Here is a 16,539-nt window from a genome sequence, read left to right on the forward strand (position 1 = left end):
TGCCTACTAAGGTCCAGGATGGTCAATAGACCCCACACTTGTAACAATTTAGCAGTTTGAAATACTTTGAACTGAATGACCATAAGATGTAAGAGTTGCAGCTGGCCATTTGTGCCATTAATTTTGCGCCGCCATGTATTGAGACCATGGCTAACCTAATAACCCTCAACTCCGCTTTCGTGCTTTTACTCATAACATTTGATTCCCAGACTGATTAAAAATCTATCTGTCTCAGCCTTTAATGTCAAAGGAAATATTTTAATTACTTGTGCACAATTCAACTGCAGCACGATTTAGAGTCATAGAGATATACAGCACGGCAATAGACCCTCCAGTCCAACTTGTCCGTGCCAACCAGATATTCTCCATTAATCTAGTCCCATTTGCCAGCATTTGGCCCATGTCACTCTTGGGCCTTCCTATTCATGTACCCATCCAGATGCATTTTAAATGTTATAATTGTTCCAGCCTCCACCATCTCCTCTGGCAGCTGATTCCATGCACACACCACCCTCTGCATGAAAAAGTTGCCGTTAGGTCCCTTTTAAATCTTTCCCCTCTCACCTTAAACCTATACCCTCTAGTTTTGGACTCTGCCATCCTGGGGAAACGACCTTGGCTATTCACCCTATCCATGCCCTTCATGACCTTATAAACTTCTATAAGGTCACCCCTCGGCCTCTGACGCTCCAGGGAAAACAGTCTCAGCCTATTCTGATGAAGGTTCCGGGCCGGAAACGTCAGCCTCTCTGCTCCTATGATGCTGCTGGGCCTGCTGTGTTCATCCAGCCCTGCACCTTGTTGTCTCAGCCTATTTAGCGTCTTTCCATTGGTCAAACCCTCCAATCCTGGCAACATCCTTGTAAATTTTTTCTGAACCCTTTCAAGTTTTATAACATCTTCCCCATAGCAGGGGTCCAGAATTGAACACAGTATTCCAAAAATGGCCTAACCAATGTCCTGTACAGCCACCATGACTTCCCAACTCCTATACTCAATGCATTGACCAATAAAGGCAAGCATACCAAACACCACCTTCACCATCCTGTCTACATGCGACTCTGTAGGGACTATGAACCTGCACTCCAAGGTCTGTTTGTTCAGTAACACTCCCCAGGACCTTACCATTAAGGGTATAAGTCCTGCCCTGATTTGCCTTACCAAAATGCAACACCTCACATTTGCCTACCTGATCAAGGTCCCGTTGTACTCTGAGGTAACCTGTTTTGCTGTCCACTACACCACCAATTTTGGTGTCATCTGCAAACTTATTCACCATTCCTCTTATATTCACATCCAAAGCATTTATATAACTAACAAAAAGCAGTGGACCCAGCGTACTGAAAGTTGCCACCCAGGTTGATAGGGTTGTTAAGAAGGCGTACGGTGTGTTAGGTTTTATTGGTAGAGGGATTGAGTTTCGGAGCCATGAGGTCATGTTGCAGCTGTACAAAACTCTGGTGCGGCCGCACTTGGAGTATTGCGTACAGTTGTGTTCACCGCATTATAGGAAGGATGTGGAAGCATTGGAAAGGGTGCAGAGGAGATTTACCAGGATGTTGCCTGGTATGGAGGGAAGGTCTTATGAGGAAAGGCTGAGGGACTTGAGGCTGTTTTCGTTAGAGAGAAGAAGGTTAAGAGGTGACTTAATAGAGACATACAAGATGATCAGAGGATTAGATAGGGTGGACAGTGGGAGCCTTTTTCCTCGGATGGTGGTGGCTAGCACAAGGGGACATAGCTTTAAATTGAGGGGTGATAGATATAGGACAGATGTCAGAGGTAGGTTCTTTACTCAGAGAGTAGTAAGGGCGTGGAATGCCCTGCCTGCAAAAGTAGTAGACTCGCCAACTTTAAGGTCATTTAAATGGTCATTGGATAAACATATGGATGATAATGGAATAGTTTAGGTTAGATGGGCTTCCAATTGGTACTGCGTTGTAATGTTCTATGTTCTGATCCTGCGGCACACCTCTGGTCGCTGGCCTCCAGACCGAAAAGCAACCCTCCACCACCACCTCCTACCTTCAAGCCAATTTTGTATCCAAATGGCTAGTTCTCCCTGTATTGCATGTGTTCTAACCTTGTTAACCAGTCTACCATGGAAAACCTTGTCGAACACCTTACTGAAGTCCATATAGACAATGTCCACCACTCTGTCTTTATCAATCTTCTTTGTCACTTCTTCAAAAAATTCAAACAAGTTAGTGAGACTCAATTTCCCACGCGCAAAGCCATGTTGACTATCCCTAATCAGTCCTTGCCTTTCCAAATACATGTAAATCCTGTCCCTCGGAATCCCCTCCAACAACTTAACCACCACTGTTATCAGACTCGCCAGTCTATAGTTCTCTGGCTTAGCCTTACCACCTTCCTTAAATAATGGCATCACGTTAGCCAACCTCCAGTCTTCTGGCACCTCACCTGTGGCTATCAATGATACAGATATCTCAGCAAATGGCCCAGCAATCACTTCTCTAGCTTCCCACAAAGTTCTAGGATGCACCTGATGAAGTCCTGGGGATTTACCTACCTTATGCATTTTAAGAGTCCCAGCGCCACCACCTCTGTCATATGGATGCTTTTCAGGATATCACTGTTTATTTCCCCTAAGTTCTCTAGCTTCCCTATTGTTCTCCACGGTAAACACTGATGCGAATAACTCGTTTAGTATCTTCCCTGATCTCCTGCGGTTCCACACATAGGTGGCCTTGCTGATCTTTATTGGGCCCTATTCTCTCCCTAATTACTCTTTTGTCCTTAATGTATTTGTAGAATCTCTTCGGATTCTCCTTCACCGTACTTGCCAAAGCTACCTCCTGTCCCCTTTTTGCCGTGCTGATTTCCCTCTAGAGTATACCCCTATTGCCCCTAAACCCTTCCAGGGATTCCCTCGATTCCTGCTGTGTTTACCTGCTTCTTTCTTTGTCTTGACTAGAGCTTCAATTTCTCTAGTCATCCACCTACCAGACTTGCCTTCATACTAACAGAAACATACTGTCATTGGACTCTCATTATCTCAATTTTGAGGGCTTCCCATTTTCCAGCCATTCCTTTACATGCAAATATCCACTCCCAATCAACTTTTGAAAGTTCCTGCTTAATGCCATCAAAATTGGCCTGTCTCCAATTTAGAACTTCAACTTTTAGATCCTATCCATCCTTTTCCATAACTATTTTAAAACTAATAGAATTATGATCACTGGCCCCAAACTACTCCCCCACTGACCCCTCAGTCACTTGCCTTGACTTATTTTCCGAGAGAACGTCATGTTTTGCTCCTTCTGTAGTTGATACATACTAGGTAAGAAAATTTTCTTGTACACACTTAACAAATTCCGTTCCATCCAAGCCCTTAACACTATTGCAATCCCACTCTATGTTTGGAAAGTTAAAATTCCAAAACCGTTACAATCCTATTATTCTTGCAGGTAACTGAGATCTCGTTACAAATTTGCTTCTAAGTTCCTGCTGAATATGGGGGGTTATGGGGGGGTTCCAGTAAGATGATCATCCCTCTCATTTCTCAGTTCCACCCAAATAACTTCACTGGACGTACTCTCCGCAATATCCTCCCTAAGTACAGCTGTAATGTTATTTGTAGATTCATAGGGTCATAAAGATATACAGCATGGAAACAGACCCTTCAGTACAACTCACCCGTGCCGACCAGATATCCTAAATAAATGCATTCCTAATCAAAAATGCCAGCCTCCATCCTGTCTCACCCCATCCCCTGTCCCCCTTCCTGTAGCATCTATTCCCTGGAACATTAAGCTGCCAGTCCTGTCCGTTCCTGAGCCACATTTCCATAATAGCTATGATATCCCAGTCCCATGTTCTTAACCATGCCCTGAGTTCATCTGCCTTATCTCAGGCCTTTGCATTGAAATGATTGAAGTTTAATTTTTCAGTCTTACATCATTCCCGACCTTGCTCCTGCCTGCCTTGACTGTTTGAGTTGCTCCTTTTCTCAACTGCACCAACCTCGAACTGATCTCTTTTCTCTCTATCTCTCTGGGTCTCCCCCCACCATTCTCTTATTCCCCCACCCCACCACTGAGAACTTTTAGTCATGGAGATTTACAACACAGAAAAATGCCCTTCAGCCCATTGCATCTGCACCAGTAAGTCACGTTCACTCGTTAGAATACTGAGAGACTTATGACTATGACTCTTAATCTGTGTGGTCAAGTGATTTTTTTTTGCTCTCTATTTATCATCTTTTGTATTTAAAAATCTTACATCTGTCCCCACTTTCTGTCAACTTGCTTCGTTATCAATTTTTATGCCTATTTACAAGTTGAATTAGTTTGTATTCACTTGTAATTAGCCCTAGAGTCAGTGGAGTTGCCAACTATTAGGAGGATTCAGGTTGTCTCTTCGTAGTTTGCATGGGCATTTTCCATTAAAAATATGGGCATAGAAATTGGTTGTGAAAACATAAAAATACTGACCATTATGAATGAGGCTGTAAATTATTTATGCACAACATGGAAGATTAACTGACAAGCTTGTTGACATTCTTAGAGGATGTCCCTTCTAGCTTTGTTAAAGGAAGTCCAATGGATATGTATTTGGAGTTTCAAAAATCTTTTAATTTGGTTCTACAACAGAGGTTAGTGAGTAAACTTAGATTGCATGAGATTGGAGATACTGCTATTGATTTAGAATTGGTGAATAGACAAAATACAGTAGGGATAACCAGGCTGTTGTTAGTGGGGTAGGGCAAGATTCAGTTCTTGGACCACATCAGTTCATAAAATACAAATGATTTGGATATGGGGACCAAATATAATGTTTTCATATATGCTGATGATGCAAAACTAAGTGGAATATATGAGTTCTGAGGAAGTACAAGAAGGCTTCTAGGGAATTTGGATAGACTAAGTGAGTAGGACATGGGCAGATGGAATTTAACATGGCCCACTCTGCTTTTTTTAAATTCTACCAGTATATTTCTTGAAATGGTGAGAGCTTGGGAAGTATTGATGTCCAAGGGACCAGAGTGCCCTTGTTTGAGTCACTAAAAGCTAGCATGCAGGTGCAGTAAGCAATTAGAAATGCAAATAATATGTTGGTTTTCATTGTAAGGGGTTTTGAGCAAAGATGGCTTGCTGCAATTGGTAAGACCACATCTGGAATTTTGTTTGCAATTCTTTGCCTTATCTAAAAAGGATGCTCTTAACATAGTTAGAGCAGCAGAGGTTCACATAGTTAGAGCAGCAGAGGTTCACATAGCTAATCCTTGGGCTGGTGGGATTGCCTCATGAAGAGCGAGTGAAAAATGTGGGCCTGTATTCACCAGTGTTTCAAAAATGGAAAGTAGTCTCATTGAAACTTACATAATTTTTACAGGATGTGGCAGGGCTGGTTGAGTATAGAAACAATTGATACGGTCTCAGAATAAGGGTAGGGCATTTGTGACTGAAATGTGGAGGAATTATAGAAGGATAGTCAATCCCTTGGAAATCCCTATGGGCCTCGTTTTTCAAGGACCGCAACTTCCCCTCCACAGGGGTCAAAAATGCCCTCAACCATGTCTCTCGCATTTCCTGCAACTCATCCCTCACACCCCCTACCCGCAATAACAACTGAAGCAGAATCCCCCTCGTCCTCACGTACCACCCCACCAACCTCCGAATCCAACGCATCATCCTCTGACACTTCTGTCATCTGCAATCTGACCCCACTACCAAAGACATATTTCCCTCCCCACCCTTATCTGCTTTCCAGAGGGACCACTCTCTCCGCGACTCCCTTGTCCGCTCCACACTCCCCTCCAGCCCCACCACCCCCGGCACTTTTCCCTGCAACCGGAGCAAGTGCTGCACCTGCCCCTACACCTCACCCCCATCCCACGCCCTAAGAAGACCTTCCACGTCAAACAGATGTTCACCTGCACATCTGCTAATGTGGTATACTGTATCCACTGTTCCCGTTGTGGCCTCCTCTACATCGGGGAAACCAAACGGAGGCTTGGGGACCGCTTTGCAGAACACCTACGCTCGGTTCGCAACAAACAACTACACCTCCCAGTCGCGAACCATTTCAACTCCCCCTCCCACTCCTTGGACGACATGTCCATCCGGGGCCTCCTGTGTTGCCACAATGATGCCACCCGAAAGCTGCAGGAACAGCATCTTATATTTCGCTTGGGAACCCTGCAGCCCAATGGTATCAATGTGGACTTCACAAGCTTCAAAATCTCCCCTCCCCCAACCGCATCCCAAGACCAGCCCAGGTCGTCCCCGCCTCCCTAACTATTCCTCCCACCTCAAGCCCCACCCCCATCTCCTACCCACTAACCTCATCCCGCCTCCTTGACCTGTCTGTCCTCCCTGGATCGACCTATCCCCTCTCTAACTCCCCACCTACATTCACCTTCACTGGCTCCAACCTCGCCTCTTTGACCTGTCTGTCTCCTCTCCACCTATCTTCTCCTTTATCCATCTTCTATCCGCCTCCCCCTCTATCCCTATTTACTTCAGAATCCCCTTCCCCTCCCCCGTTTCTGAAGAAGGGTCTCGACCCGAAACATCAGCTTTCCTGCTCCTCTGATGCTGCTTGGCCTGCTGTGTTCATCCAGCTCTACACCTTGTTATCTCAGACCTATTTGAAAGTTCCTTGCTCGTAATATATGAAAAATAGTAACTTTTGTACATTCCTGTTAAAAATGTTTTAAGTTTTACAGTGGAGTTTCTTGCCACTACTGGTTCTGAAACACCTCAGTTTTACACTCCAAGCTCATCAGACTGTACTCTAACAAAACTATTGGATTTTAAACAGCTGTTTTTGTCTGTGTGTCAGATTTTTCTAAGTCTTGTGATTTACCTATAATGTAAAATCAACGTTTGTAAATAAGCACAGATGCTATTTTAATATGGGGTTTATGTTATGTTTACACATTTTTGATTTTATTATTCCATGCCTACTAACCATATTTCATCTGAACAATACACCAGTTCTCATTTCATTGCCTGATTATTGCTGTTTATGAGAATGTCATTTGTGCATTTGCCTACGGTACAACTGTAACCACACATTTTTTAAATAAGTCATTTGCAGCTGTAAAGGAATCTTGAAACATCCTGAGGTTACAAACATTCTCTGTATTCTTCATCTTCCTGGTTCAGAGGTAGGGACACCATCACTGACTACAAGAGCCCTCTCGGCTGGTTTCTATGATTAGACTGTGTAAGTAATCAATGCAGCATACAACTAACACTGCTACCATTTTTGTATTTGCATAACATAATTTTGCATAATTATTGGCTAATTAGTTTTTCTTCAAAGATAACACTTGTGTTAAGTGGGTAAATACCATTCTGTGGAAATATTTCATGTCACTCTTTTGCCTATTCCACTACATCCCCAGTTATGTTACCACTCAAAATAATATTACAAGGTCTGACTTGCTCCTTTTTATGATGAAGGAACTATGCATTTCTTAAATATACTGCTGAAGAAATTTTGACATTTCTGTCATCATAAATCATTGATCATTGCAGAATTAATGTATAAATGACAAATTAATTTCAGTATGGATTGGTATGAGCTGGTTCAATGTTTTAATTGGGGGATAAAGAGATAGCGCAATGCTTGGAAAATACAGTGCAAAAAGAGTAGATGCGCACAGAGTCTGAGGGGTACTGATACACATCATGAAAAATCAAAGGGATAATAATAAGAATTTTTTTGTCATTTTCTTTGAACATTTCTCTTTATATGGTCTAAAAATATGGAAGATCGTAGTGGGAGGACAAACTGTTTGGCTGACTATCTAGCATCATCCAGTTGGCTAATGAAATGAGTCTTTGTTCCCCAGTTGGAGTAGGAAGGCTCTGATCATGAGGATGTGTGCGTTGGCCGAATGATAGCTGTAGCACAGTGCCAAGTAATGAGAAGAAACTTTTGGGAATAGATTTAATGCCAACCTTAGTTGAATGATGGCCTGATATGTCTTTAAAATTATGGGTATCATAGGGTAGATAAAGAGAATATGTTTCTGCTTATTGGTAAATTCAAAAAGGGGCCATAAATAGAAGGTAGTCATCAATAAATCCAACAAGAAATTCAAGAGAATATTTTCACCCATTGATTCGTTAGAATCTGGAATTTACTATCACATGTAGTAGTTAAGGCAAAGCTAGAGAAGTAAATGAGGGATTAAGTAATGGATGTATATGTTGATGGGATTAGATGAGGTAAGGTAGAAGGAAGCTTTTGTGAGGTTTACCACTGACTTGTATCAGTTGGGCTTGGTGCCTGTAAATTTTGTGTAAGATGTATAGAACAACTTGGCAAGCATTAGAGGTCATCAGACAATTGAGGGTGGTAGTTGATGTTCAAAACTGAAGTAATAAAATGGACCAAGGTGATAGGTCCTCTCTGCCAAAAGCAACAATATAAATTATTGTAGGAAGCCCTGTAGTGTCTGAAGTAGAAATCTAATTTTGCAATTTGTGTAACAGTTAAACTGAAGCTTGGTTTTTCTCTCCCTACATAGAATTGCTATCCAATAATATCTACATGCCTGTATTTAATATAGGTATTAAGCACTAGCATTTTAGATGATTATTTTAAATGTACTTGCAGGCAATCTTTTAAGTTTGGTCTTTTACTTAGCCTGTTTTTATTGGTCTGTGTTGATGGAATGTAATCAAAATATGACACCTTGGCCTTGCAAAAGTATTGTGTTTCATGAGACTTATTTTTATCATTTTAATAGCTGTCTGTGATGGATTTATGTACTTTGCTAAACTGCATAGGCTCAATCCATTTCAGCTAACTCCAGAATACAGAAGCTTTCAGATTTCTTCACGAATTTCAAAATTATTGCTAAATTGTAAATGCTCTTCATTTTTTAAAATTCGAAATAGGCAAAGATTTATTTATTTTACAGAAGGTAACTCTGGAAATGAGTATGGTCTAAGTGTTCTGTTGTACTTTTAATGTTTAGAATTGATGTACATTCACGTTTTCCACACAGAATTTAATTAGTCCCAGTGCCTGCCTCATGTGTTTAAATAATTATCCATGCTATTGATATTGAATCATGGATAGTGTCTTTGTTTACAGTTTGTTTTTTTCCAGTAAAACATTATGTTTCAAAAGCGGAGGATTACATGAGGCAGTATGGAGAAAATAGTTAAAAGGAATAGAACTGCAACCATCTCTGTTAAATACTTGCCCCTTGAAGTTTCCTGGGTAATGTTTGATCTAATCACATGTCTGAATGACCAGGGAATGATTGACATTCTATGACTTGATGACTGACTGCATGACTCAGTTATACCAAATGGAAGGCATCTGAAATGCCTAATTTGGATGACTTTATCAATCTAATTAAAAAGTCATTCTGCTGAGAACCATCATCTGAAGGGCAATAGATTTACATTTGAATTCTCACATTAATTAGTTCCTGATCTTAGCCATGTTTTTGGGAGGACCAGAATAAAAGTTGGAGTTGTCAGTTAGCTATGTCACACATGTGGTGTGATTGACAGAGTATCGTTGGTGAAGGCCTACAAAGAAGTAAGTCTGGTCTGGCAGCATCTGTGGCGAGAAAACAGTCAACATTTCAAGTCTGGTTCTGAAGAAGGGTCACTGGACCTGAAATGTTGACTCTGCTGTCTGCCCACAGATGCTGCCAGACCAGCTGAGCTTGTCCAGCTATTTCTGTTTTGTTTCACATTTCCAGCATCCACAGTTCTTTGTTTTCTGTAAAGAAATAAGTAATTTTCTAGAGATAGTAGGAACTGCCGGCGCTGGAGAATCTGAGATAACAAGGTGTAGAGCTGGATGAACACAGCAGGCTGGGCAGCATCAGAGGAGCAGGAAAGCTGACGTTTCGGGTCTGGACCTTTCTTCAGAAAAAGTCATTTTCTAGTCACAGTTCCTCTGTGAACCAAGGATATAGGAAAGGGAATGGAACTGAATATAACTGAGAAAATAGATAACACAGTGTGGAGCTGGAGGAACACAGTGTGGAGCTGGAGGAACACAGCAGGGCTAGGAAAGCTGGTGTTTCGGATTGGGACCCTTCTCGGGTCGGGAAGAAGGGTCCCGATCCGAGAAGGGTCCCGACCCGAAACGTCAGCTTTCCTGCTCCTCTGACGCTGCCTAGCCTGCTGTGCTCCTTCAGCTCCACACTGTGTTATCTCTGACTCCAGCATTGGCAGTTCTTACTATCTCTAACTGAGAAAATAGCTTATTGGGAGAAGAGGATGATGATAGCATCATAAAGAAGGATGCTTGTTCACTATTTTGAAGTTCTTTTCACCTCAAATGTTAACTAAGTAATAAGTCTATCCAAGGTCTGGAAACTATCCCACTTCTCACAACTGCTTCTACTGTTTTTCTCCCACTCATGGTCAGGATACAAGAAGCTTGACGCATGATGGATTACCTTCCTGACTGTTTTTATTCCATCAATACTCAGTGGTCAGTGGTTGCTTCATATTTCTATCCCTTTGCAACAAGGCTCATTTTGCTACTCAAACTTTTCCTTCAGACTCAAATCTTGGAATTGCTACTGCTTCAATAATATCGGTGTAGTGTTGTGCAAATAACTTCTTCAGTCTTCTGTGTTATCTGTAGTGATATCATCATTCAGAGTCCTTCATGGTTTGTAGTTCTTGATTCACTTTTAGGTCTGTGACAATCTGGAAAGAACCTTCACTGAAGTGCTTGCTGCTGGCTTTCTTCAGCTCTGAGCTCATCTGATTTGGTGCGTTATAGTCCACACCTGATTTCAACAATCTGAATATTATTGTAACAGCAGATTCCTAAGTGATTGTGGGATCTGCCAGTAGTGAAAGGCATCTTAATTTGTCACAGTGTATGTTCTTCCGTGACGGGATACCAGGATTATCTGAGCTTGATTGCTCCTTTAGTACTTGCCCTCCATGTTGTCTTGTCTTGTTGAGAGATTGTGTAATAGATGGAGGATTTCTGTCCATTGACATATGCCTCCATCAGAGGTGCCTCCACTGACAATTAAACTCAGAGAGTAGTTCAATTTGTCAACTATTCCTCTATGGTTTTGTTGTTCACAGTGGTTTAAAAACTTGAAGATTTGAAACATAAAAGAGCACTAGTTTAGATCGGGGCCAGATGAATTGGCCTGATCTTTTAGAATACAATGTCTTATCTACTGTGTCTACCAGTACAGCAATGAAAATGTTATCTACATAGCCAAAGGTGACCAATAGTATACTGCAAGATCAAGACCATTGGTCGCAAATCAGATCAAGGCTAATGTTTCATTGTTGAACTCTAGATCCAATTTTACATTCCTCCTGTGCGGACAACTAGTTACATCCTTGCATATGAGTGAAAGAAATGTGCCAGTTTATCTGAAGCACCAGATTTCGGAATAACTAACTTGAATTCCTGTGCACTAAGCCAAATTGAAAACAACGGAGGCTTCTTGGAGTCGTTTTTGGTATTCTCTTAGGCTCGTGACGCTGATAAGCTCCATATTTGGTCACTGATGGACATGATTGCGAATTCACTGTGGTGGTTTCTTATTTTAAAATACATGACATTTTATATAGAGATGGTAGGAACTGCAGATGCTGGAGAATCTGAGATAACAAGGTGTAGAAATGGGCCCATTTCTGAAGAAGTGTCTAGACCCAGAACGTCAGCTTTCCTGCTCCTCTGATGCTGCTTGGCCTGCTGTGTTCATCCAGCTCTACACTTTATTATCTCTGATATCTTATATACTTCTTTTAAAAATGCTATCTCAGGAAAGCTAAACAGGCTGGCACTATTTCTCTTCCCTGTATTCCCTCCGTCATCTTCCCAGTGCAGTCAGTGTCTTGTGTGTTCTGTTGGTAGTCCTGCAGATAACACTTTCCTTTTTAATTTGTTGATTGTTGAAACCCACACTCAAGTGGAGATTTTCTTTCAGTTCAGATTTTAGGTGGTAGGACCTGGTGGTTGCAGCTATACTCAGCTCAGTGATGGACTCAGTAATTCATCATGGGAATAAAAGTAGATCATTTCAGTCCTTCAGTATGTCCTGCTCTTCCGTCAATTGGCTGATTGGTACCTTAGCTCCCATCTACTGCGGGGATTAACCAGGTACCTGTTTGAGAGCCAGCACAGTAGGAAGTAGGATAAGTGATGACCAAATAACAATATCTGTGATACCTGCCTTGGCCCTATAACCCTTGTACTATAAAAATCTAGTCGTTAATGTCAGTTTAGAAATATTTAATTGACCTAGTTTCAACGGCTGTTTGCAGGAGAGGGTTCCCGATTTCCACAATACATTTTGTCTACTGACATCATTCTAAACTTTCTCACTTGTAATTCCTTACTTTATAAAACTGGGAGAAAATTCTGTGGAGCCTGCCAAACCGTTCATCAGAATTCCTCTATGCCCTCCAAAGCTATGTAGAATTATATGGCACAGATTGAGGCTCTTTGGTTCATTTGACAATAACAGACGTCAAGTTACTGCCATTGATCCCACTTCCTTCGTGATGTGTCACCATATTGACCTGCTCTTTTGAGTAGGTGAACAGGACACAGCCCAGAAGATAGATAGGGTGCTATTTTAGGTAAAATGAGGCCAGTGATGTCAACTGGTATTAATTTGAAATGTCAGCCAAAACCTGCCAGAAGTGGAGAAGATCAAATTATTTTCCTCTTTTCCTTAAGAGGCATGGATACTCCTCCTGACTTCACCAGAAATTCTGGTCCTCCCTTGATCAGTAAAACCCACGTCCTAATTGTGGCCTGCTACTGCTTGTTCATGCCCGCACCTGTCAACATGGGTTTCAATCTGTCAGGCTGGAAACTGCAGCGTTTTATTTGAATAAGGCCCTGTTATGTTTGGGAGGGTTTCTACATCTTCGGCCTTGTTGGTTTCCTACACCACACCTCCTCCCACACCCCAACAGCATTGTTGATTGTAGAAATATGCATTTATTTTAATTATGTACATCTGATAAATGCAAAACTCCTATTTAACGTTTTTTAAAGTACCAGAACAGTAGTCTTCATTTTTAAATAAATTAACTTTTTTTTTCAGACATCATTGGCCCATGTTTTAGCCAGCAACAGTAAGAAACGGAGCAGTACAAGATTCGTAAGTCTTTCTGCTACAAGTGCATCCACAGACATGATTCGAGAGGTTGTTAAACAAGCTCAAAATGAACTAAAGCTATTCAAAAGAAGAACGATTGCATTCTTTGATGAAATTCACCATTTCAATAAAATACAACAGGTAAACATTTGTTTACTATCTGAAACTTTGGGAACACAAATGTTTTAAGTCACTTGTTTTACATTAAATTATGGAAGATTAATATGAAATGTGGAATAACAGTGTTGATCTCCTGTTTAAGATATCAAAACATTCTATTTAAACAATCAATACAAGTTGAATACTTCACTTAAACATATTTTGTCGTATAATTTTGGCATAAGCTGGCAAGCTACGTTTCTAGCATGAATCAATTTACGTTTTCTGCTAATCACTTTTATTTAAGCTGTTTTCTACTACTATGGATGAAGTAGTTGTAAACCATTGGAAATGGAAACTTACATTTTCAGTCTTTTTTGTGATAACAACTTTCTCTTTCTCCAAATCTCAGAACACATTGCTGCCTCACGTCGAGTGTGGAACAATCACACTGATTGGTGCAACAACAGAGAACCCTTCCTTTCAGATCAATTCAGCGTTACTGAGTCGTTGCCGTGTCATCGTTCTTGAGAAGCTGTCAGTAGAAGCTATGGAAACTATTCTGCTGCGTGCTTTAAACTCTCTTGGGATCAGTATACTAGGACAGGATAAAGAAGCTGGCTCTGTGGATGGCAGCAAAGAGTCTGAGTAAGTCCCTTTAGAACATAACTTGTAAAAACAGAATGTCCTGAATCTGGTGGCTGGGTGCCAGTAGGAAACTACTGTAAATATTGTATAAGTAGATATCAGTAAAATTGGGATTCCAAGGAAGAAAAACAGCACTAAAGTGTGCTGAGGACCATTTGATATTTTGACTGTAGCACTGGGTGTTTTGTTTTTAGATTGCCACTGACTCTGTAAGGATTCCTCATTTACTGCTTGTAACCCAAGCTACTAATGCTCCATCAAAGGTCATTATTCACTGGAAGAATCAAAATTGCCACTTGTTTTGCTCAATTCACCTAATGCTGACTGTTAATTACATGTCATGCTGGGAAAAAGCATTTAGTTCGATGACAGACTTTGTAAAACTTAACAGGTTATTGACGTCCAGTGTTAGAACTACCTCTATAGGAAACACGTCTTGGAGGAATTTCTTCATTTTACTAACAGAATAGGAGGATGATTGCTTGTTTTCTCCTTTTTAACAAGATTACATGCTGAGTAACTGTATCTTGCAACACTGTACTTTCCTAGAGTTGTTAACTAGTGAAAAAATGGAGTTGCTCCTATTTAGCTCAGTTTAATTTCTTTCCTAGTTTGGACAACAATAAGGTAAATTACAGGTGAAATTTTGAAAGCATGTCATGGAACAGATTTTGCTGAAAAAATAAACGGTTGAAAGATGTGGACTGTTATTAATACACCAGTCAGCCAGCTGCTTGTGACAAAGATATTCCCTGTGAATTGTAAGTTTCCACAAGTTGCTGGTAGATATGTGCTACACCATTGTTTGCTTCACAAAACAAATCTCACCCTGAGCATTCCCATAATTCTTATGAATTTGATGCATTTTCACGTTACTTGTTCATAAAACATATCAGTTTGTTATATTTGGCAATTAACAGTGGTAGTATCTTTGACCTATATAAGGGATGTCTAATCAACTCCTTAGCCAGAAGGTGAGCAATGAAAGTGTGGAGTTTCATTCCTTCAAGTTGTGAATTGTTGTTAGCTGTTTTGAGGATGGCAAATTTTTAGATTTTTTTCTTTTTCCTTTTATTTTCCTTTCTTGATCTTTCCTCTGAAAAGGGAAGGTTGACAGGTGATCAGATAAAGGATTTTAAAAATTATACATGTTTTCAATAGAACAGCCCAGCTTACTCCCAAGAGAAATGCACAAAGTCGAGAAACTTTCAGGTTCACTGAAAATTTTCATATCTGCCATGTGAAAAAGTGGTCCACGTTGCAGGATTTTAATTCTGGGGTTGGTTTTGCAATTGCGTCCTTTCCAGAAACAGATGCAGAAGCTGCTGAGTGGGCTGGTTAAATGGCCTGCCATGATTCTTTGGGGCTTCATCCCACTTGTGTTGTTCAGTTTTAGGATCTCATTCTCACAATCCCTCATCCATTCCCTATAACCTTATTTACACAACTGAGACCAACCTATATCCCTCCAGCTGTCCCAATGGCCCTTTTCCCATCTTGGTGTCAACCTGTGATATGCACTGTTAGTCCATACGTCTTCCAAGCCAACTCACCCAGTATCCGCTCTGGCAGATCTAAAATAAAGTTTGAAGCATCTTTTACAGCAGTCACTACGCTTTTTTAACAAAAAAGTATTTGATAAACAAAGGGCCTAGGCCTGAAACGTCAGCCTTCCTGCTCCTATGATGCTGCTTGGCCTGCTGTGTTCATCCAGCTCTGCATCTTGTTGTCTCGGATTCTCCAGCATCTGCAGTTCCTACTATCTCTCATATAATATTGTAGTTGGTTGACTCGCCAAGCTGGTTCATTGTTCCGCAGACGTTTCATTACCCTGCTGGGTAACATCAGCAGTGCAGCCTCCGATGAAGCGCTGTTGTATTTTCCCGCCTGTTATTTAAACTCTGGTGTCTGTTGGGTTGGGTTACTTCACTTCCGGTTTTCCTTCGCAGTGGAGTGTATATATAGGGTCTAGCTCTGTGTTTGTTGATGGCCTTCTTAGTGGAAAACCTGAAACGTCTGCGGAACAACGAACCAGCTCGGCGAACCAACCAACCACATCATCCACAACCCGAGCTACAAATCTACTCAAAAACCTTAGAGACCTATATAATATGTTTAAAGCTCCCAAATACTTAATATGTATAAAAACAAAACCTCAAACCTAACATTCATAACCATCGAGTACTGGTAATCACTTAACCTCTCAAAGCTGTCAATCAATCAGTGAATTTATTGCTACCTGTTCTGATAATTGGAGGTTATGCAAATGGTCAAGCAGTAATTATAATGTGATAATGGGACTCAGTGTTATGTTAACGAAATGCAAGTGCCAGAGACGCAGGCATGTATTTTCTTCCACAGAATTGTAAGGACAGGGCAGATCGAGTAGTACATTATCTTTACAAGGAGATTAAAGGTTTGAGAGCCACTCTGAGGAAGGAACGAGTAGGAGGATGCACTAAAGTGGGTGAATGCAAAGAGGGAATGAAATAACCTATGAAATCCTATCTATAGAACGGAAGTAGTCCATTTGAACCAACCAGCCATGCTGTCATTTATGCTCAATCCCAATTCCTATATGCAAAACAACAAGGTGCAGAGCTGGATGAACACAGCAGGCCAAGCAGCATCATAGGAGCAAAAAGGCTGACGTTTCGGGCCTAGACCCTTTTTCTGATGAAGGGTCTAGG

General features: G+C 41.1%; 1 protein-coding gene across 2 annotated transcripts in view; it reads left to right on the plus strand.

The window, feature by feature from the left end:
* Positions 1-16,539, plus strand: part of wrnip1 (WRN helicase interacting protein 1) — a 54,689-nt gene that overhangs the window by 1,456 nt on the left and 36,694 nt on the right. For both annotated transcript variants that reach the window (XR_007265394.1, XM_048615719.1), the window contains exons 2-3: positions 13,049-13,243; positions 13,614-13,849. Coding sequence is in view for 1 of the 2 variants with exons in the window: in XM_048615719.1 (XP_048471676.1) it covers positions 13,049-13,243; positions 13,614-13,849 (431 nt within the window). In the remaining variant the exon portion in view is untranslated. The remainder of the gene's footprint in view (positions 1-13,048; positions 13,244-13,613; positions 13,850-16,539) is intronic.

The sequence above is a fragment of the Rhincodon typus genome, chromosome 2 (genome assembly GCF_021869965.1).
Source record: "Rhincodon typus isolate 14 chromosome 2, sRhiTyp1.1, whole genome shotgun sequence".
In the NCBI taxonomy this organism is placed as follows: domain Eukaryota; kingdom Metazoa; phylum Chordata; class Chondrichthyes; order Orectolobiformes; family Rhincodontidae; genus Rhincodon; species Rhincodon typus.